The sequence below is a fragment of the Leptosomus discolor genome, chromosome 17, assembly GCF_034619465.1.
Source record: "Leptosomus discolor isolate bLepDis1 chromosome 17, bLepDis1.hap2, whole genome shotgun sequence".
Classification (NCBI taxonomy): Eukaryota; Metazoa; Chordata; class Aves; order Leptosomiformes; family Leptosomidae; genus Leptosomus; species Leptosomus discolor.
This window is the reverse complement of record NC_141407.1, coordinates 11,063,027-11,084,563: the sequence shown is the minus strand read 5'-3', so window position 1 is coordinate 11,084,563 and position 21,537 is coordinate 11,063,027. Positions and strand designations below refer to the sequence as shown.

The following is a 21,537-nucleotide window of genomic DNA, read 5'->3' as shown; positions in this document are numbered from 1 at the left end:
ATTTTACAAAATTAGTCAACTTGGAATAAGGTTGAGATTTTTCTTAAATCCAAGGGGCTTGTGGTCATTTGACATAGAGGATTGTCACCATGGCATGCGCTAGGCATGCAGAAGGTGACTCAGGAGCAATGCCTATCAAGCACCAATGTCTATGGCAACCATGACTTCAAATCATGTCACCCTACCAAAAAAAAAAGAAGCACTGATTAAAAAATAAAGCTGTTCCACACCCGTCTTTGTCACCATGGAAGAAAACAGAGCTGTGTTAAAAGCAGTAAATGTAATGCTGCTCTAATCAGAGCATAGGTTTAATCCAGATTTTGGCCTAGAAAGACAGAACTAGTGTGTAGGCAAACGTACACCCACATGGGAAACAGAATTGTATTAACTGTGTAACTGGTTTTGCAGCTTTTTGAAACCTTTAGTGTTCATCTGCTCTTCTTCTGGCTCTCAATTTCCAAACAGACTGAGGATTATTTGAATATATTTATTGTCCTTGAAGTATGTTCCAGGCTGTTTCCTTTGAATAACTTTCGGATTACTGGATCACTGCTATGCTGTTGCGCACAATCGGAGCTATGTAGCTGCCCTACAACTTCGTGCCAACTGGTCTATCAGTGTTTCTGATTCCGAAGGCAGACAGAAGGATTTTAAGCCACTGCTAAACAACTAGCTTCTGTAGAGCTTTTGAACTAGTGGTGAGCGCTGAAAGTGCATGAAATGTTTAAGACTCCAACACAGGCTTGATTTTCTCACAAGGAAAAGGAAGGGAACCTCCAGTGCTATGGATCGGAGGGCTTAGTACTGTAGAGATGTCTAATGGGGCCCTTTTGCTCAGAATAGCTATCCTGGCAGACAGTGTACTGGAAGGTATAATTTCCACTCAGAAAAGGTCTGAGTTGGTTTTTTTTCCGCTGTAGTTTTTCCTTGAGGTCTGGCTACCCTACAGTAACAGCCCTAAAGTGGAGGAATTCCCAAGCCAGCTTTGCAATAGCTAGCTCACGTCCTGGTAGCAACGTCATTCTGGCACCATGGAGCTCAGAGCAGAGTAATTTGCACATTTTGGGGGGCTGCCAGTTGCAGCCTCCCCAGTCCTCATGCTAATGTCATTAGTCTGCTGTTCATACTAATGCTAGTTCGTTTAAAACTAACTCAGCCATAAGAGAGTTTGTGCTGCAGCTCTGGCTGCAAGAAACATTTGAGAAGCACAGCAACGGGCCTGACATCAGACCATCCCCTTGTGCTTTCTACCTATGTGAAGAACTCAGTCCTTAGCACCTCTTACCTAGAAGCACTAGGGATAAAATGTCATCTTCATGTGGCTGCATCCATTCAACATCTTTCACTTGCAAGTCTGGACAAACTTCAGCCAATGCCTAAACGTACCTTCTGGTGTTCCACCTCCTACAGGTGACTCTGGGGCAGAAGGCTCCTGGAGGTGCGGGAAATGCCTTGAAGTGTTATCAGAGCCTGTACAAACCATGCCACCCACATGATCTGGGTCGCTGACTCATCCAGCAGGTCCTCTTGGAGCGTTCCTCCTGCCTTGTTGCAGATGGAGAGCCATGAATTCTTATAAGATAGAATCTTAACAAGCACAGGTACTTATGGTCTCTGAAACAAACCTGTGCTTGTTGGTGAGAAGGAATGTGGCAGGACTTCTTTGATAAAACTCAGGTTCCTGTTTACTGAAACCCTTTATTGTTTAGTCTCCATTCTGGCAATAGATGGATTATTGCTCTGGCTGCTGAAAGAAATTTACTATTAATTTTACATTAATATGATTGTTTACTGGGTTTCTCTTTGACTGCAGAAGGTGATCCCAAGGTATTCTGAAAATATCCACAGTTATGTTACACAGATGAATCACCCAGTTGCCTAAGAAAAGGAAGCTTTTCTTCTTAGGATTCAAGACTGGGACTCAGAAATTAAGTTTAATTCTACTTCAGTCTACTGTGAGCCTCAGACAGGCAAGTCAGTCATTCTCCATGTGCCTCAGTTTTGACATATTCTGCTCAGAGAGCACAAGCACAGGCTGATAGCAATTACGTGTTTAGATCCATAGCACTGTAGTTGTCACTACTGACACAAGGATTGCCATTGTGAGAACTAGGAGTCATTTATTTTGGAAAAGGCAGTGTGTATCTCAAAGACTGCCTGCTGACTTTCTCAGTACAGATGTCCCTTCTCATTTGTGATGAATTGTTTGCAATTGCAAAGGTCACAAAAGTAATTTCTCTGGTTAAAATGGGAGAGGGTTGGCTAATGCTATAAAAGCTATTGGGAAATTATAGAAAAATATAAAGTATTAGTTTAAAACCCCATGATTCACCAAGAGATGAAGAAATGCCACCGCTCCTTTATCTAAGCCACACCTACATGAATGTCAAATCCTGTACTTCCAGATGAAAATTACTCATGCCTCATTAATCAAAATCAAATACTATCTTATTATTTACAGGATGGGATAGATCAGACTCAATGCAGATGTCTTGATAGAAATGGCTACACTTGAGCGTGTCACCCCAGGTTCCCTTTAAGGGCACTGAGTAGAGATGAGCAGGTCTGAGAGCCCTTTAGGATTTAGGACATGTCAGATGATGTGAGCCCTGAAAGTTCCTGCTTTTCTCCATAGAATATAAACAGATGCAAAGCTCGCTAAGATAAATCCTTTCAATATTTTCAGATATTTTGTGGAGATAGGGGTGTAAAATGGCTTTTTTTTTTTTTTTTTTAAAGTCAGAATGAGCAGAATTACCAACTGTAAATTGAGGCTGTACCCTTTGTCCGCAGCCAGGAAGTCAACTGGCTGGTTGGTCTGAGATAGCATTGAGTATCGTCTCTGCAAATAAAATGTCCTATTTCTAGATTAATGAAGATGCTCCCATGGAGAATATATCCTGCTGGAATAACAAAAGATTATTTCCAAATCATCCGTAGTTTCTGTGCTGTCCTACTTCCCCGAGTAAATAAACTTTTACATAATAAATAACATTTTGAATCAAGAATAACTATTTTATGTTGTCCCACCTTAATTTTCCTTCATTATTCATGAAAATGTAGCAAGTCTATTGCCTGTCCCCACCTTCCTCCATTTAAAGATATGCTGATCCACTCTTATTACTGTAGAAAACCCTTTCAGGAAGCTTTCAGCAGCAGCAATCCTAAATGACCAAAGGCAAGGATAAGAGGTCAGCAGTGCTCTAGAGAGAAATCCTTGTGCTCGTTACATATACATTTCACTGAAGGCAAGACGGAACTTTGCCGAGGCAAAGACCTCAAGGTCTTTGTTATTTATGTTCTGGTAAAAGAAAAAAAAAAAAAAAAAAAGAAGAGATGGATTACTAAAGGTTGGCTAAAGCAGGTTTTTTTTCTGTTGTTTTTTTTTCTTTTTTTAAGGGAAGAAAAGTAACAAAGTGGTTGCTGTTACAGCATGAACTTTTTTTCTCTGAAGGCATTTAAAGACTTGCTGAAATAGAAGTGCAAACAAGATCTTATCACAATACATCTTCATACACTCTGGACTGAGTTCCTATCCTGTAATGTTAAGACAGACCACACTGTGTTTCCTCCCCTCGATTTCTGCAACCTCTTACACAGCTAGTCAGTCACGAGCATAAACATGCAAGAGACTGCACAGCAGCATGTTCCAGAAAGAAAACTAAACCATTCCATGACAATCCATTTTTTGTTACAAATTGTAGGAAAAAATTCTATCACGCTGCTGCTACATTTTGATTTTCTGTGGTTTTATAGGAAAATCAGAGACTGAAATATGTATGGTGTTATTGCAAGGACCTAAGATCAAGCTGATACTCTTGTGCTTCAAGTAACAAATCTACAAGCTGCAGAAAACCACAAATCCGCCTGATCTATCTTTAGAACAGAAGTCACATCCTTTCATTGTTTTCACTGAAATTCTGCAATGAAAAATGACATTTAAATTTGGGCACTTTGAAATTCCGGAGTTTATTTTATGCCTTACTGCTAAGCTCTGTGGCTTATATGGTACTCGGGAGAATACTACTTTGAACTCCCCACCATGCTTTTTAATTAAACATGTACACACTATTCCTTTTGTTGCTTTTATGTTACTAATTATAACTAAACATTAATTTAATGGTCACAAATCTTGTAATTTTTTCATATTGAGCTAGTTCTGTCAATCAGGTTTTTCTCATTTTTAAATCTAGATAGAAACTGGGGATTGTACCTTAAAAACGCACTTCAGAGTCAAGGTTTGCTCTGAATGACCTGCAGCCTCAGGGTCTGCTCTGATTGTCCAGGCTGGGAAGAGGGGGGACCAAGGGCAGTTACTTAAATGTATAGAGAGAAAAGGCATCAACTGGGAAAGCAAAAATTGCAAAAAATGGATGTTGATGATAAAATATAAAAATATATCCGTAAAGCTGAGCAGGTTTTAATTATTCACGGGATATGCACTTAGTATGATCATTAAATAGAAGGGAAGTCCCACTAGATCTTGTAAGACAGATTTGCTTCTGAAAAGCAAGCAAAAGCTCGTTCCTAGAAAACGGCAGTGGCGGGGCTGATAGCACTGTCTTGTTTACTGGCTGATATGATCTCCGGCCCACTGAGACCTCATTCATATTTCTCCGGCCTTAATGGGAAAATTGGCTTGCAAGAGACAATCACTTCACACAGAAAAGAACGAGCAAAAATCTGCCTTGGAGACGTGGGTATTTCAAAAATGTTGGTAGAGTTTCTGAAATGTCTGGGTTTGTTTTAGTGTTGTAAAAAGTAACCTTAAATCAAACCTTGCAATTTTTGATTCATGTGTGTTTTCATTTTGAATTAATGCCTCAAACAGGAACCCAGTTAGAAGTCCTATAATCCTTTGTTATTTTAGTCAGTCAAGGGTGATGGAGGGAAAACCAGTTCAGAAGAGGTAAATGGCCCAAGCCCTAGTCACCAAGTAAGTGCCTGGATTTTTTCATCTTTTGGTGATGGGTTGTTGCCACTTACTTCCGTACAACTCTAGGTTTTGAAATGTAAAAATCACTGAAAGAAAAGTGCTACACACTTTTGAGCTTCATATATTTACATATTTCTTTTACTTATCTATTTTACCTATTCATACTAATAAATAAGAATTTAAAGGGTCACTATCAGATTTTTTAAAATGCTTTTTTCCAGGTATGTTGCTTTTCTTAAAATAATTAGTGGTTTTATGTTCAATTTTATTCCTCTTTCTCTTGCTGTTACTTTACTTTTCCCATGTACCTTGGCTTAGGCAGTGAAACTAACTACAGCTACCATAATTTTTACTCTGTCGATTTACTTGTCTGATGAGGAAAGGTTCGTTTAGGTGCAAACTCTATAAAGGATAAGTTAATGTAAGAATGAGAACTATTCACTGCAATTTAACAAAAGCGGGGAAAATACTTTTTTCTTATTCTGTTTTTGTTTCTTTCATTCTGTGTTCATAAAAGCGAAGCCAAAACTTTGGATGTGACCTTCATGTTATATTTTTATGGCTTTAAAAATGCTTCAGAAAAATCGCATTTTCATTAGAAATAAAAATACTGTTACCTTTTGAGTCAAACACTCACCTGTTGCAAGTCAGGATATCCAGAATAACTGCATTCAGTAACGAGAGATAAAACACGGGTTCTGGGTATAAACATAGGGTTTCCTTGAACCTGAGAGCAAAACTGAAGTTGTACTGAAAACTGACCTTTCATAATTCCTTTTTTATTTCCTTTTTTAATTACTAGTAAAATTTTCTCACTCTTTCTATTTCCATGATGTCCTATGATACTAAGGTTAATCTTTATGAATTATTTCTCTAAAAGCATCCCAAATACAGAAGGTCTTGTCTTGTGACATTTATTCCTTATCTCATACAGTAGCTTTGTGAAATGCTCTGGGTAAGTGAGTAAAAATTAGTCAGTCCTGGATCTACTTTTTATTAATTTATTGTTTTAATTAGCAGCCAGTTTCTTTCCAAGTTTTTAAATCAACTCACTAGTCTTCCTTCTTTTCTTGCTCGCACTGGTGTAAATTAGCAGTTTCATTACACAGAAGAGCTCAAGGAAGACTGTATCTGCTGTTGACTTTTTCGTTTGTAGAATTTCTGTGAAATGATCACCTTAAATTATGCTATCACATCTCTGGAATGCTGTGATTCTTGCTTGCTTTTCATCACTGCCTTTCTGTATGCTACAGAAATGCTTTACAACGCTGATCCAAAAATCTGTGGAAATTTAGGGGTCTGCCTTTCGCGCTTCAAAAGCAGCTGTGGATTAAGGTCTCCTGTAACATGATGGGGAAAAATACTATCCTGACAATCTTTTTTTTCCATGGCACTGTTAATGTTGAGAGAGTAAAAGCAATCTGTCAGGTGCAGATCATGCTTTAGAATAGGAAACGTTAACATGTTTCATTATTCATAGGCTTCACTTTGTATTTCCTCAGCTGCTCCCATCAATATAAAATATGCCAATTTCCTGCCTTTCAAGGTTAATATGAAACACCTCAAAGAGATTATCTGATTGGATTTTTTTTTTTCTTATTTTGCCTGGAAAATGTATTATGAATATTTTTTAAAGTGTTTTGTTTGACTAACATCAAAGGCTGAAATGTGCTCACAGAAATAGTCCTGTTGCATCCAGTTCGGGTTTGGCTGCAATGCTGTAACTATGAGGCACCCACACAATCAAACACGTGTGGTGGTGAGGAAGACTCGACTCTAATTTTACACCTGCAGAGTAAACCCACAGATTTCACAGAGTGTTAATAAAGGTCAGAAGTTGTTCTGGCACCTTTGAACTCAGACATGCATCCAGTCTCATAGCTGTACTGTGGGTGCTGTGGTTATTTTTGAATTGAATGTGCACATTTGCAATTATACCAAAGAGAAACATTTCAAAAGCGAGTGAAGGCAAATAAGAGTAAGAAGCATCTTGTCAAACTAACTGATGGGGCCAGCACCTGAGAGCTTCCCATCTGCTAGTTAAAATGAGTCAGAAAGAGACAGAACTAAATCGGAGTTTATGAAGTTGTGTTGGTTCTTGTGCTAGGAGAGCTCCTGCATCACTTGGGCACTCAGAAGTGCATCCAAGCAGGTATGTCTCCTCAAGCAAGGTGAACAAGGCACAGGTAGTGTGTGGTGTCTGTGCAACCCCAGACAACAGTTCTCCTCTACTCCGAGGCTGTTGAATTTGCTTTAATAACTATTGACACTAGTGCCTGCCTGTTGTGTACGGGGCTACTGATCACCTGCATCTCCAGATTTCCTGTGCTGTTTTAACGTATTTCCTGCAGAAATAGAGCAAAGACTAGCTTCATGATTGTATTTTTTTTAAGTCTAAAAGAAGACAAATTCAGATGTAAGCAAATATATACCCACTTAGGTTCTGTCCTTTGGAAAAGGAAATAGTTAAATACAAGCACATATTTTGTTGAGGACTAGCTGGTCAAGACGATGTATTAAATGGTGCAGGTTCTAGAATTTAGATGTGCTGTTTTTCTTAAGATTAAGTGGGGAAGAAAGGTGAAAAAGGCCAGTGGTAGTGTTGCTACCCCCTCTCTCTTGTTTCCCCAAAATTGGATGGTATGAAGGGTGTGTTTGCATTCTGTTTCTTTAGAGTTTCTGCTTTAAGGTTTTTCTCTGAAGTCATGATGTCTAAAAATTCATTTATTTTTAATGAAAGCTAAGCTTGTCATGTAAGTGTATAACCCTACGCCTTTAGAAGAACACCAAATATTTCAAGACTAATTGTAAAATCACCAAAGTTGGAAAAATCCCCATTAAGCTCTGGGCTGTGCCCTGAGGGCAAATGTAAGATTTCCATCTTTTCAACATGGCAAATTTGTGTGCTGTTTTAATTATTACGTCAGTAAATAAGGCACTGTGATTTTTTTTTTTTGCATAAGAAAAAAGAAAACCCCATTTGCAAACAGATCTTCTAGCAAAAAATGTATCTAGTCATTTACTGTTCTGTAAATGGTGACAGTTTGATTGTCTTATCCTTTGTTTGCCAGATCTGATTTTTCTCCTGTGAACTTCAAGCATATCCCGTACTTCTCTGAGTTTCAGAATCTCTTCCTTTACTATAAATAGGTGCTCTGTCATAGTGTTTGTATTTGAAGTATTTGCTCTCTCTTCTTCTACACTTGTATGTAAAATTTTCTATGATGCTGTGGCCTTCCATAGCCAAACCCTATGTTGTTAATTTTTTGGTGGAGTATTGCAGTTCTGTAGTGGAGTTGGTTTTATCCCTTGCTTCATGGTGTCTTTTACTTCTTTTCTCTCCTTGCACTTTTTGGGTGCTTCCACAGCCTGGGATGCAAAAACTGGGAGTCCCAGTGCATGCTTGTGACTGTGCATCTTTCCATGCGTGTTCCCTGCCTCCTAACACAGCTTCAGCATAGATGCATATGTAAATAAAGCAAATCTATGCAGGGATGGCGTGGTCTTGCAGTCTTTGCTCATGTAAGTAATCCTATCGGCTCCCTGGGAGTCCTTCCCTAAGTCAAGGCTGCAGGGTCTTGTCCTAAACTCTGTAAATGAAAACCTGTTGGGCAGCAGGATTTCTCCCTGCTAGGTGGCCTTTCATTTTTTAATGTATTTATGGATTGCCTTCCAAAATGTTTACCTTTCCCACTAAAAATAACTATTGTTTGAAACTGCTTTAGACATTAAACTCCACAGAGAGGCCAGTTGCCCCAGCTGAAAGTGAACCTGTGGGCCAAAAGAGCAAAGAGAGTTCAAAAGACAAGAAGTCTTCCGTGGAGCTGAGCAAGCAGAAAGGCAGCAAACAGGAAACCAGGGAGCAGCCAGACTCCAGGGAGCAGCAAGCAGCCGAGACCGACTCCATCCAGAACGGAGGAGATGCTTCAAAGGAACCTTCCTTCAAGAAGACAGAGAAGAGGCAGTCACTTGGAGGGTTTTTTAAGGGCCTTGTACGTTAACTTGATCTTATCTTTTCAGTCATTTTTCAGCTGATTTAAGGACCCAGCCTGCAAGCTGTTAACCATGTGAGATTTGTGCTCGGATGGAGTGCAACTTCACAAGCAGCTTGCAGGACTAGGGCCAAACAACAGTAAGATTTTGGGCAAAGGTAGGAAAACCTGGGCCTCAGGGTACTGATTCACAGGCAGGTTTACTATGGGAGAGCTATAATTGCTCCCACACCCCTGGTTTAGAGGTTCATGCCTTGGCTATGGGGATGACTCAACTGTTCTTGTAGCAGGTACTGAACCACCTACAAATTACAGTGTGTTTGCGAAGGAAAAGTGGAGGAGGTGATGCTGGTTTACCAGAGTAACCTGCCTGCCGTGATGGTGGTTCAGCTGCTGCTTCAGAGCAGCTGGGGCATCCCTGCAAGGTGGGAGAGCCCTGCAAGGAAAAAAAATCAAGGTGGACCACTGGGTGGGTGGCAACCAGCGTAGTGGTCATAAGTGCCTCGTGTTAGCAATCAGTTACAGACTCGTTAAAGCACACAAAAAAAAAAGCATCTAGCATTTTTTCTTCCTGCTTTATTTTGTCAAATCTTACCCTAAATTTGCTATGCCCCCTTCAATGAAGCCTGAAATGTAGAAATGAAAGAATTCAGTGTACTAAAAATCTCAGTTTCTATAAGGCTTGGTGTTACTGATGCAGCTACTGGTTCCTCAGAGCATTAAATAGATGGAAACTTTTTTTCTCCTTTGTCCACATTCAGGGGCCAATGTAGAACTAAAACCACAGGTTAGGCCTGGGACTGCCTCTCCAGCCTCTGCAAGAGGGCAGATTTCCATTGCTTTTCATAAATCAGTTGGAAGGATGCAGTTTGCTCCTCTTCCCTCACGTGGTCAGAACAGCAATCAATCCACAGAGCTATGGGGTCATTTTTAGCATCTTTTGGAACCCTTGTGCGTAAACTGAGCTTCATCACAAATTTCAAGTGATGTAACGAGCCTAAACAGATTTGACTGTTGCCTGCAATGATTCCTAGTGAATCTGGCCCCTTGAGAGACATACAGCTTTTCTTCCTTCTTCCCTACCCTCCTTCTAAGGCTGTCCGGAAAGAAAACGACAGCTAGGCAATCCTCCAGGCCTGAAAGGAAAAAAGTCAAGCGACATAGACTGAAATGGTAATGCAGATTTGAAAATTAGCCCTGTTAGGACACTGGCTGCCATGCAGACCAGTATGACTCACTCAAAGGCAGATGTTTTTCCACATCATAAGTAGTGTTTAATTTGCACACATTTCACAGAATTACTATGTATCCTACAGAAGGCGATTTGCATTACCGAAATAATTACATATTAGAAGGGGAATTAAGAACAAAAGAAAAATAACTTTGTGCAGTATTGATTAGCAACAGTTCAGCCACTTCTGCTTTGTTTCACCCCATTGTTCTGAGGTAAAATCCTGGTCCACCACAACAATCAGTGTGATTTTCCTGTAGTTTCAATGGAGCAAGGAAGCCCTGGATCTCACCTGAAGTAAATAACAACTTTCATTGTCTCCCCCTCACCTTGGCTCCCAGTGAAGTCAAGAGGAGAAATCTTTTTTGCTTAACACAATGTGACAAAGCCAGGGTATTGTTTTATACGTATTTGTGAATTACTCTATCTTACTGAAGTTATGAAACGCACGCTCATGTGCACTTTTCTTTCCTCACCCCCTCTGCCTCCAAGTTCTGTACGAAATTTCCTTTGTTCACAACATTAGTGCACGTGTGTAACGTCTGATCCACGCTCACAAGCATGATGTGTAGGTGTCATATTCTGCTCTGGGTATTGGCAACCTCCTCCGAGCAGTGAAGTCGGGAGTTCTGTTACTCAAACCACTTACATGGTGGTAACAGTTCTCTTGCTTCAACTGGAGGGGAGGAAGACAGCCACATTTTTCTGGCATAGGTTATCTAGAAATGGGGCAAATGTTAACTACCTCTATTATTTCTGGAGATAATTGAGATTTGTTTCCCTGGTCTGGAGATTGGTTGGAATTCAACACTGATAGTCCTCTTTTGTTAAAATTCTCACTATAGCCACTGTGTGAGAAAGGGTTTGTCTGTTGACAATTGCACTTTTATTTTGTATGGTGTCATTCATCCAAGCTGTATCCAAAAATCTTTCATAGAGTTTAACAATAGATACAAATTTAGAATTATTCTAGAAAGGGAGATAGGAGGAAGTGCAAGCTAGAAAGGAAACTTGCTTTCAAGTGCAAGTTCATGAAAGACACAGAGGGAGGCAGGAAAGGTGTCTCAGATTCAAAGGGCAAGAAAACATGCTTTTTGATCAAGAGGGGAGACTGAAGAGGTAAAAAGACCATTTGGGGAAAAAAATGCAGAATAACTGTAGAGGAAGTGCAGATGTCCTGTGAGGTATTTTTGCTTGCTCAAGCAAGCCAGACAGTTTGACTGTATAGTCCCTTATCTTCTGTTGCAGTTATAGAGGCCGATAGCATTCCTACAGCTTCCCTCTCCCATTAACAGAAGACGGCACTTCAAAAAAAAAAAAAAGTTTTTAGTAACAGTATAGCTGATTTGGTCAGTTTATTGTGCTTTTGAGTTGGAAGAGAAAAAAAAAAAACCACCACACGCACACACAACGAGGTCTGTATGGAAAACATCTCACAGAAAATTACTGCCTCCTTTTGAACATCCCCAAGATCACCCACACCTAAGAAACCTAGTTCTGCAATGCTTCTAAAAAATAATCTACACATTTCCTTGGTGATCATACTAAGTCCTAGAAAGGTGTAATCATTAATCTAAAAGTATTAGATCACACACAAACCAATGCCAGAATTTCCATTTCAGGATAACAGCTCAAATATCTGGTAACAAAGCAGAAATATTAATCTGATAAAATGGAAGCAGGAGATACATAACAGGGGATCCATCAGACCTTACTTGCTCACATAACCTGTGCCCACCGAGCTCCTTCTAAATTCTGGTGAGCTATTTCAATAGCAGCTATTTTAACACCGCTCTCCCCGGAATCTGTTGATTCCTCTGGGAACGGGCACAGAGTAAGAGGAGGCCGTAGCGCAGGAACGCAGATGATGAGAACACTGCAGTTCAAGCATCTGCTCCCAGTTGGGCTAACAAATGCTGAAACTTGCAATACAAATGGAGCCACTTATGCAAGCAAACAGTGTTACAGCCCAGCTGCGTGGTTTTAGCACAGACAACAAGGTCCAGTGGTTAATTTATAAGCTGTATAAAATGCAAAGCTATTTAGTGAATCTTAGAAAGATTAGATTAGAAAGATAAAGAAAAAGAAGATTAATGGCATTGTTTTCTGAGCTGGAATAACTCATACTTAAGTTGTCAGAAGCTGGGAGTTCTTAGCATGTGGAAACTATTCTGACATATTCTGTTCAGAGTATCTGGTATACTGACACAAATTTCTCCTGAGCACAAGCTGGAATAAAAAATATACTCCAATATCATGACATTCCTGTGCATGCACTTTAAAGTGCTCTGCCCAAAATACGTTCCAGCTTAGCTGTCACAAACGCAGGCAACTTCCACTGCACTGAAAGGGTTATGCAAAGTAACTGAAAGCAAGATGTGAGCCGGTGGTACCTGTGCTTCTGAATCTGAGGGCAGAGCTGGAATTTGTCTGTTAAAAGGGGAGGAACAAAGTTCTTTATTTCACACTGGGCTTGGAAATTCCAGTTTAACAAGAATCATCAGCCAGTCTGCCTCAAAGCCTCCTGCTTTAATCAGCAACCACCTTGAAAATGGGTGCAGCAGGGAGACTGTAGTATGGGCAAATAACATACGATACTTCTGCAAATATGCTAAATGAGTCAAAATGGGGATTATCTCAAATGAGGTCCCCCTCCTCTACTCCTCCCTCCACCCATTTATAGGAAGGATGGCAAATAACATCATCCTGTTTCCTAGATCAGTCTAAAAATGGCTTCATGCATCAGAGAACAGCTACAGCTGACAGACTCTGTTCCTCTTGTAATGTGGGAAATCTTTTAACTGATGTGTGGGCTTTTAGGGTTGCTGGAAAGATTTGGAATGACTAGCTCGTTTGGTATTGTGTGATGGATATTAGAACCTGTTACATTTCTTCATGTGTCTTTCATTCGCTGCTGCATGTAAGTGGCAAAAAAAAAAATTATTCTGTTCTAGAGTCTCCTCCAAGCTCAACATCAGTATCAGCAGAAGCAAACCCGTTGCAGCCAGTTGAGCTGCACAGTTAAAGACAGGGGATTCTTTTAGTCCATTGTGGGTTTTGACTGCTTTTTTTTTTATGCTTAGATTTCCAAAGGTGAAAAGTTAAAAGCTTATCAGTGAGGTGGAGTCTAATCAGTATAAAAACCCCACTGTTTTTACTTCCCTGAATGGGATGAGGAAGTTGAGATCTTTCACTCTCCCAGTCTGACACAGAATACTCCTAGGGTGCCCTGAAGTGATGAGTCAGGTTTCCAGTGTTAAACATACTGTGTGACAATTTGCATATGATTCTGCACAGTTCCTATTGTAGGGAAGGCACATAGCAGTCACTTTTAGCTTTGTCATGCTCTTTTTTTCTGTTTAGCATGTAAAGATTTAGGCATCTGGCTACAAACAGGATTGGCATCCTAGCCAATGTTAACAGAGGCCTCTGAAACAGTGTTTGTGAATCCATTTTGTTGTCATGTTCTGAAGTTTCCGTGCCTTCAAGGCCAGTAAAATTAGTGGAAGGCATCTTAAAATAAAGCCAAGTTTTTATCAATTACTTGTAAAAAATCTAGTTGGTATAGCCAGATCTATACATATCCTTCTTCTAAGCTGGATTAGTGTCTTGAAATGTTTCCAAAACCAGGATTATACTTGTAGTGTAAAAAATCTTTATCACCCTAAATTGTCAAATACCCGTCATGCATAAAAGTATTTAATGTTCCTTTAACTTAGAGCAGACCAAGGCTGGCTGTTATACACTATTAATCATGCCCGAAGGACTCTTAGCATGGTTTCAGTGAACCGTTTGGGCCAGGGAAATTCTAGAGAAAGTTATGCCAAATCTATAATACTACAAGTACACAGCAACAAGTCTGTTTCCAGTTTCTAAAGACAATTGCTTTCCATGCTGACTGGGAAAAGTATGTTAAAATAACCAACACATTTAGGCAAAGTTGCAAGCAGTAGCCTTCTGGGATTGTCATGATACAGATGGTGCTCATATACTTATGCATATTAAATAAAGGGCAAATTAAGAAAAGCAGAGAGGTGAAATGAGTGGAAAATATCTGGTAGCAAAACTCTAACACACAATCCCAAACTTAACTGTTCTGAAATGCTTGAAAATTTTTATAAATTTCTGTATCTTATTCCACAGGGTTCCAAAAGGATGTCTGATGCGGAAGTGCAAACAGATCCAGTGTCTATCCTACCTGCTGGGAAATCCAAGTAATGAGTCCACTTGGCTGCTGAAGGATCAGCGGCTCTCTGTAAGCTCCCTTGCAGTAGAGATGACGCATTATTTTCCTGTTCATGGCTGTCATCAAATGCCTGAGGCTAAAGCAAACATTGGTGTATCATTTAAGGTATATCATTTACAGGGTTTGTTCATTTGATTTAGAAAGCAACCCTAAAGATCATCAGGCAACGTGTAGGATATTTAAAGAAAGGTCATGTGGATGGTTTTAAGTCTATAGAGGGTAGAGTATGTAAGGTAAGAGAGGGGCAGTGAATTAAATAAATGGCAGAAAAAAAAAATGCATGTGACAAAGGAATGCAGTTTGTGCAGCAAGGCATGAGCAACAAATCCTCAGCTTTAGAGAGTTTTAAAGCAGCCAGGAAAAAAAAATTCTCCTTTGATAAATGTTATACTTAAATGTAAAAACAACCAAGTCACCTTTTGCGGCTTTCCATAGAGCTGAAATTAGCAAAAAGTCTGCAGTATAATAGAATCAGTGGTTATAAAGTTATGCTTCATATTGGTTATTAATGTAAATTAAAATGCTAAAATGCAAAGGCTTTACATGATTGAGACGACTTCTCTCTTGTCTTGGTGAGGTGGGATAACAAATTAAAAGCTATTTAAGGTTGTAATAGGAACACAAGGGGGCACCCGCGGCCCCACCGTAGTCCTAACTCCAAGGCTGTACCTACAATCCTGTTATTAATATTTTTCAGATCATAGGAAACTTAGTTGTTTTATTAGATATTTGTTTATATCCATACTTGTAATTAATCCTAATAAAAACCAAAATCAAGGCTGTCCAGGCACCTCCCTGCTTCACAAGACTCCTGTAATAACTGTAGTTAATAAATTTTACAGAAAATTAAGATTTCTGTTTATTCAGCCCTGGGCTAACCTGGACCATGGGCCTGCCATTTTAATCCACACTAGCATCTGAATGATAAAGTACTGTATATTTTGACCTCCTTATATTAAATAAACGAATACTTATCCTTTCAAAAGAATAATTTGTTGTTTTAATCTTAGAAAAAAGTTTGTTATTTACATCCCTGTTTTCTGATGATTGATGTGACATTAAGGCATAAATCAACACGTAAAAACCCTGCCTGTGGAGTGAATAGCTATCATTCTTTCTTTATTTCAGTAAAGATTTTAACTGGAAATCACATGAGAATTCTGTAAAATCTGCAGAATTACATTTCTAACTAGTCATAGAAGACGGAGGTAAAAGAGCCTTGTTTCTCCATACAAGCCATTGTAAGTAGGTGGTATTTTTGCACCGGCCCCTGCAAACCTGTGGGCTTGGTGGTGGATGACCAAAACTTGCCACTGGTTCTGTGCACAGAGAACACAGACAAAAGGTCTTTTAGTTATAATAGTACTTTCTGTTCTCCTCCCTAGCACAATGGGCCTTTGATGCCATATAAAGTGATATCAATCAAGAGTGACTGCTTCCAGATTTCAAACCTGATTCATAATGACCTACTTCTACATCTGTGCGGGACCAGTGACTTCTGTGCATCCCCATTTATGGTAGCATGAGAGAAGAATTGGGCTTGTTATATCCAGCTTTGCTCCACAAAAAAGTCTTAGGCTTTGTCTACACTACAAGAGTACGCAGCTTTAATTAAATCAATGCATGTAAAGCCACATACAGTGAGACAACCACCATGGTTACATGCTGGTATGAAAGTGCCAGATGTCAGCATAGTGACTGTTACCAGAAAAGAGGAATAAGCTATCATGCTATTTGCTGACTTCATACTCCTGTAGTTGCCTGTGTGTTAGTATGGTATTTAAGCAATTTTCAAACAAAAGTATGCTCTGGCTAAATAATTACATTATAAACTGTATGTATAATATTATGTTATAGACAGTGTAGATATTAATATTATATTGTGGTTAGATCAGGCCTTCTGTGGAAGAGAACAACTCTTCCTTAGTCCACGCTTCAGGAGCAGGTCTGCGTCAATTGAATTCTGTATTCCCGAGACTATTAGGACTGCTGGCCACGTGATTTGACCGTATCACTTGGCAATGGGGCTAATTTCAGGAATCAGGAAATCCTCTTGGCAGAAAAACAAGAAAAACAGTAAGTTTGGCTGTGCATGCCCCTTATGCCACTGAGCTATTATTGCAGATGAAATAACGGTTAGTGTTGGCACTGCCTCCCACGTAGAAACTCCCTGTTTTGTTTGATTCCTCTCTGATAACAGGAACAACACAAGCTTTGAAGAAGGGAGTCAGCCTTCTCATAAAGCAGCAACACATGGAGCCCCAAGAGGAAGAAAGGTCTTGGGAGATGCATCCACAGTTATGTTGAACTTCCGCATTCCACATGCCATATAAGAAACATAAAAGTACAGCTTTTATGTTCAGGCAAGGTGAAGCTTAACAAGTTATTTGGAAATCAAAGCTTTGGAAGAGGCTGCAATCCAAGACAAAGGAAAAGAGCAGCCAAAGCAATACATTGCATTTAGAGTCTGTTGTCAACAAATATGCTCTGGTTTTATGCACAGGATCTTTTGAAAGGAACCGAAGCAGATCAGACTGCTTCAAGGACCTTAAGATGTGTTTCATGTAGGCATTTCAGAAGAATTTTAACAAGCTAATGCAATCTCATAAATATAAAAATCCCAGGAATTGGATTAAAATTGCTACTTTTTGTCTAAGAAATGCTTCCCTCCAACAGACAGGTGTTTATCCCCCCCTTCCATAAAAGAGCACATTCCCAGGTGAGGTTCAGGACGTGTCCTGCTGTCCAAGATCGCCATCACAGCACAGAGAAGCGAGCAGCTTTGCAACAGGTTGGGTGCTGCAGGTCTTTGTAACCTGAAAGCAAATTATCTCCCACGAAAGTATATCCGAGCTCAATTGTTCTTCTCTGGAAGCAATCCAGATGTTTAACTTCATTGCACTTCAAGAAGGTTTTTATAGATAACTCCTGGCAAAACTGCCCTGCGCTCTTACAATGCTCAGCCCGAGTAGAACAATGTGATTTCCGGTATTAAACAGTCCGCCCATTAATTGTGCACATAACCAGCAGTTAATTACAAGCACACACAAAACAGGTAATGGCACTTTAGCAGCTATTATTTATTTGGTGTAAACACTGTCTATAGACCCTTGCCTAAAAAAAACCAACCCAAAAGCCTGGTGGTTTTTCAGCCTGCACTGTCCAGTGGTTGTCTTGTGTGTGTCTCAGAGAGCGCGCTCTGAGGGGGCCCCATTGGAGGCCGCGGCCAGGGTGGCTGCAACGAGGCCTGGCCAGGCCTGTCTCCATGGCCAGGCCTGACTCAGTGGCCAGGCCTGTCTCCACGTCCAGGCGGCCACCTGGCCTGAAGTCACCTGTCCCTGTCCCCAGGGTGGGGAGAGGGATTGGAAGAGCTGTCACACTTCCCCCCACACACATTTTAGGGGAGGGAAACCGAGGCAGTGCTGAGGGCTGGGCCTGGCCTCTGTTCGTGCTCAGGGGCAGTAGGTTTGTGATGGCTGCCGTGACCCTACCTGCTTTTCTCTGGCAGGAGTGCTGGGACAGGGCCTGTTGGCAGCTGCAAAAGGGCCATGAAGTATGAGGAATGATTTGGCGGGTCACAGAAAGAAAGAGACCTTGCTGCATACAACATATGGGAGCTGAAGTGTTGCTTTAAAGGCTAACGCCAGAGCAGTGCCAGCTGTTTGTGCGGGCAGACACCACACCTCGGTGCCCTGTGACCTTGTCCACATGCTTTTGGTCCCTCTCTGCCTCTTCTACCTGTCACTCCTGTCCACGACAAAGCAGGGGAACTGCTGAGGATTTTCTGCGGGTCCCAGCTCCTGCAGAATATATGCCTGAAAATATCATAATTACACTCTTGTTCCTGCATAATAGGATCTTCGGAGGTTCCTGTTGGGCCACCTGTCTGCTGAAAGCATTTCTTCTGTTGAATTGTGTGCATCTATCAGTCACGCTGCATTTGCATTCCCAGGGAGGTTTGCAAAGTGATAAACACCTCTAAGAGCCTCTAGAATGCACAGACTTTTCCCTGTTGACCATGCCAGACATGTATCTACCCTCAGCTTGGTGTTAAGCTGGAGCAATTTTCCAGTTGGGAATCTGATTAGGATCTTGCCCCTTATGAGAGTCTTCACTTCAGGAGACGAGGGGTCAGCCTGCTCATGCTGAGACCAGGATCTGATATCTAAGGCAGTAACAAAGCTGCTTCCAGGGTTCGTGAGTTTCACATTGCTAGCTCTGAACGCAAGGCTTAGAACATGTTTTAAGACTACCTTAATACCTTCTTACATGTAAATGTTTACAACTGGCTTTGAGGTGACTTATGCAACAAAATCCGTGGTTTCATACATAGAAAAGATAGCATGACAGAAGATAAACAGAAAAGGTTAGTGCACAGATGAGTTGTAGCTGTGGGAACTGACACCATTTGTGAGGTTAGAGATGGCATAGCTCAGTATACTTCAGTATACTCATTTGAGAACACTAGTGAAGAATCTTGATTTGCTTTAGACTCCACCTCTTCTGGATAACACACCCAGGTCTTTACTGGCAACTTCAGCAGTTTAGTAGTTCTGAGAACACAAAAACAGGAAATTCTGCAGCAGCCTTGATGGAGGTTGAAGATGCGTATAAATTCCTTAAAGATTGTATTATTTTCTGAAAACAAATTATCAAAAGCCTTGAAGAAGAATAAAACACTTATCAACACTCTTTGCTTTTACTTAATCATTTCCTATTAAATTTGTCACCTACTAAACTGCACAGGAAAACAGCCTCCTGCACAGGAAGCATTAGCGATTTGACTTTAAACCGGAAAAGTATAAAGTCCAAATTCCTTCTTTATCGCATCCCACTGTAAGCAGGTGATGCGGCATTGGACACTACCCCTTTACCTACCTTTACACAGAGTAGGAGTAAGGTCCTTTATGATTGTCGCAATACATGGGGAACGATAAAGACAGACCCTGGACACACTCTTCAGGACATTTAAAACATGATTAGATTTTGCAGCCTCATCTTTGTTGCAGTACTTCACAAATTTTAAGGACGTTCGTGATTACTTCATTAGAGTCGTTTGGAAAACATAAGGGAAGTGAGGGTTAAGTTACAGAGTTTTCACTTTTTTTTTTTTCCAGTCAGCAGTTTCTAGGCAATTGGAGAAATAGATTCTTAGTTGGTATAAACTGAAATTGTATTACTTGAGTAAATGAGATTGAGGTAACCCAGTATGTTGAGGCACTGTCATCACAGAAAGCTTTCTCTGCAGCTTTTGAGCACTGGCAGTGACTGTCATAAGTGGGGGAGAAGAATTGCTTGTGAAAAATTTGCTTGTAAAATTGAGTTTGCCTCTGAAATCTTTTTTCTTTTTTTCTTTTTTTCTTTCTCCTTTTTTTTAACCACTGAGTCACAGTATTAGAAAAGCGTATAATTATCAAATGCCCTGTTCCTACACTAATAGATTATATAACCCCTGATAAGCAGAAGACTGATAGAAATAAGAACATATGTCTGTCTGGCAGAACTGAAAATCTTCCTATCACTCATTCACTTTAGAAGGCCCAAATCAAAACACTGCTGTCAAGATTCCTCTTCAGGCAGGTTGTCATAGAGCTCTGAATTCAGGAAGTGCCTCCCTTCAAGGATGTAAACAGAGAGTTGGGAAGAAACCGTGGGATTTTGCCAGCAGCCAACTTCAGCCTCCACCTGTGTGGGCTGGGAAGGAGCGTGGGTTAACAGGGCAGTGGGCAGTGCTGTAATCGCTGCTGCAATGCAAGGCTTGTAGGAACAGCAAGAGTTTAGCTTGCAGATGTCCTGCTGCTTGCTTCTGATCCTCTATCTGTTCCTTCTCAAAGCTTTCTCACTCAGCCTCTGTATAGGAGACCATAAATTCCTCTCTCTGTATAGCTTACACTGTTTCTAGTAAATATACGAACATGAGCACTTGTTGTCACCACACTGGAGGTGATACCCTGTTATGAATGAATGCACATCAGGCTTTGTTGCTGAGGAGATCAGTTTCATATAAACACCTAGATAAATAGATACCTGGTGAGTTCCTAAGGCCTGGTGATTCTCACTGGAAGTACTATAGGAGACTTGCAGAAGTAAACCTGTGCTAGCTCTTCAGCTGGAGTATTTCACAGCCTTTAGTATTTACTTCTGTAAACTAAAATCCCTGGGTGTGACCCAAGATGACTGAAAAGTATCCTCTCACTCAGCTATCAGAAGAGTAGGAGAACAAGTAGGTGGAGACAGTAACCTCTTAAATAACTGCAGCACAAATTACCAGGCATCCTTCATCAAATTCAGTAATCAAGGACAGTTAACTTTATTAGTACCTATTTATTGACACAAAATGACTATATCTATATTCAAAAGCCCAGTCATAGAGCAGAACCTGGTCTTAGATGTTACAGAAACAATTCCCTGTAGACAGAGAACCCACTAATGGTGCACACTAGAAGCATTTTGGTGATTGCAGCTAAGTGCTTGCAACTGTGCTAGCAGAGCACACCTGCCAGAGACAAATTTAATTCCAGTGTGACTAAATCCACGATAAGGCTTTAATTGGTGTTGTGACTATACCTGAAAATCTTTCTTGGCTCTCTTCTCCCACCCTTTCGCCTGCCAAGCAATCCTGCCAGTAAAAGTGCCAAGTAAAAGTTAGGTTTTTTCCTCCATCAATCTGCTGTTGTGGTGGGGTCTGCAGGTCCCACAGAGACTTAGTAAGGGTTAATTACTGCAGTAGGGGGAGTCAGCCCAGTTGATTTTCATATATGAGTTTTGAGAAGGTTTAAGCTCTTTTCTTAAGCTCTCAAAAGGATTGGGAAAGAAGACAGAGCTAGCACAGTAGCTGCTATAAGAAAGGCCAGGTTTGGACAGGATAAGGTAGGAGCTGCGAGTTACTGAACCATCCCTCAAGCAGACAGGCCAGTGTGAGACTGTTTTGTTGTCTCTTCAATCTGGAGTATGTGCTCAGCCTTTCACATGGCATCCATTTATGACTTCCCAAGGAGACACCAGTCCTTGATAAACTTTTCTGGGTTCAGCCTACTCTGGAGTTTGCGGTGTGACTTGTCTGAAAGAGCTGTGTTAATGCCTTAGTTCAAGCCCTTGTTAAAAACTGACCTTTCAAAGTGTTGTACACCTC

The 21,537-nt window shown here is 40.6% G+C and overlaps 1 protein-coding gene across 2 annotated transcripts in view; it reads left to right on the top strand.

Moving 5' to 3' along the window:
- Positions 1 to 14,377, top strand: part of BCAS1 (brain enriched myelin associated protein 1) — a 49,454-nt gene extending 35,077 nt beyond the window's left edge. Inside the window, exons 10-12 of one of the 2 annotated variants that reach the window (XM_086474842.1) lie at positions 4,871 to 4,936; positions 8,662 to 8,928; positions 14,303 to 14,377. In XM_086474842.1, coding sequence (XP_086330968.1) covers positions 4,871 to 4,936; positions 8,662 to 8,928; positions 14,303 to 14,377 — 408 coding nt within the window. The remainder of the gene's footprint in view (positions 1 to 4,870; positions 4,937 to 8,661; positions 8,929 to 14,302) is intronic. The other variant, XM_086474843.1, reaches the window with a different exon arrangement.
- Positions 14,378 to 21,537: the final 7,160 nt, after the last annotated feature.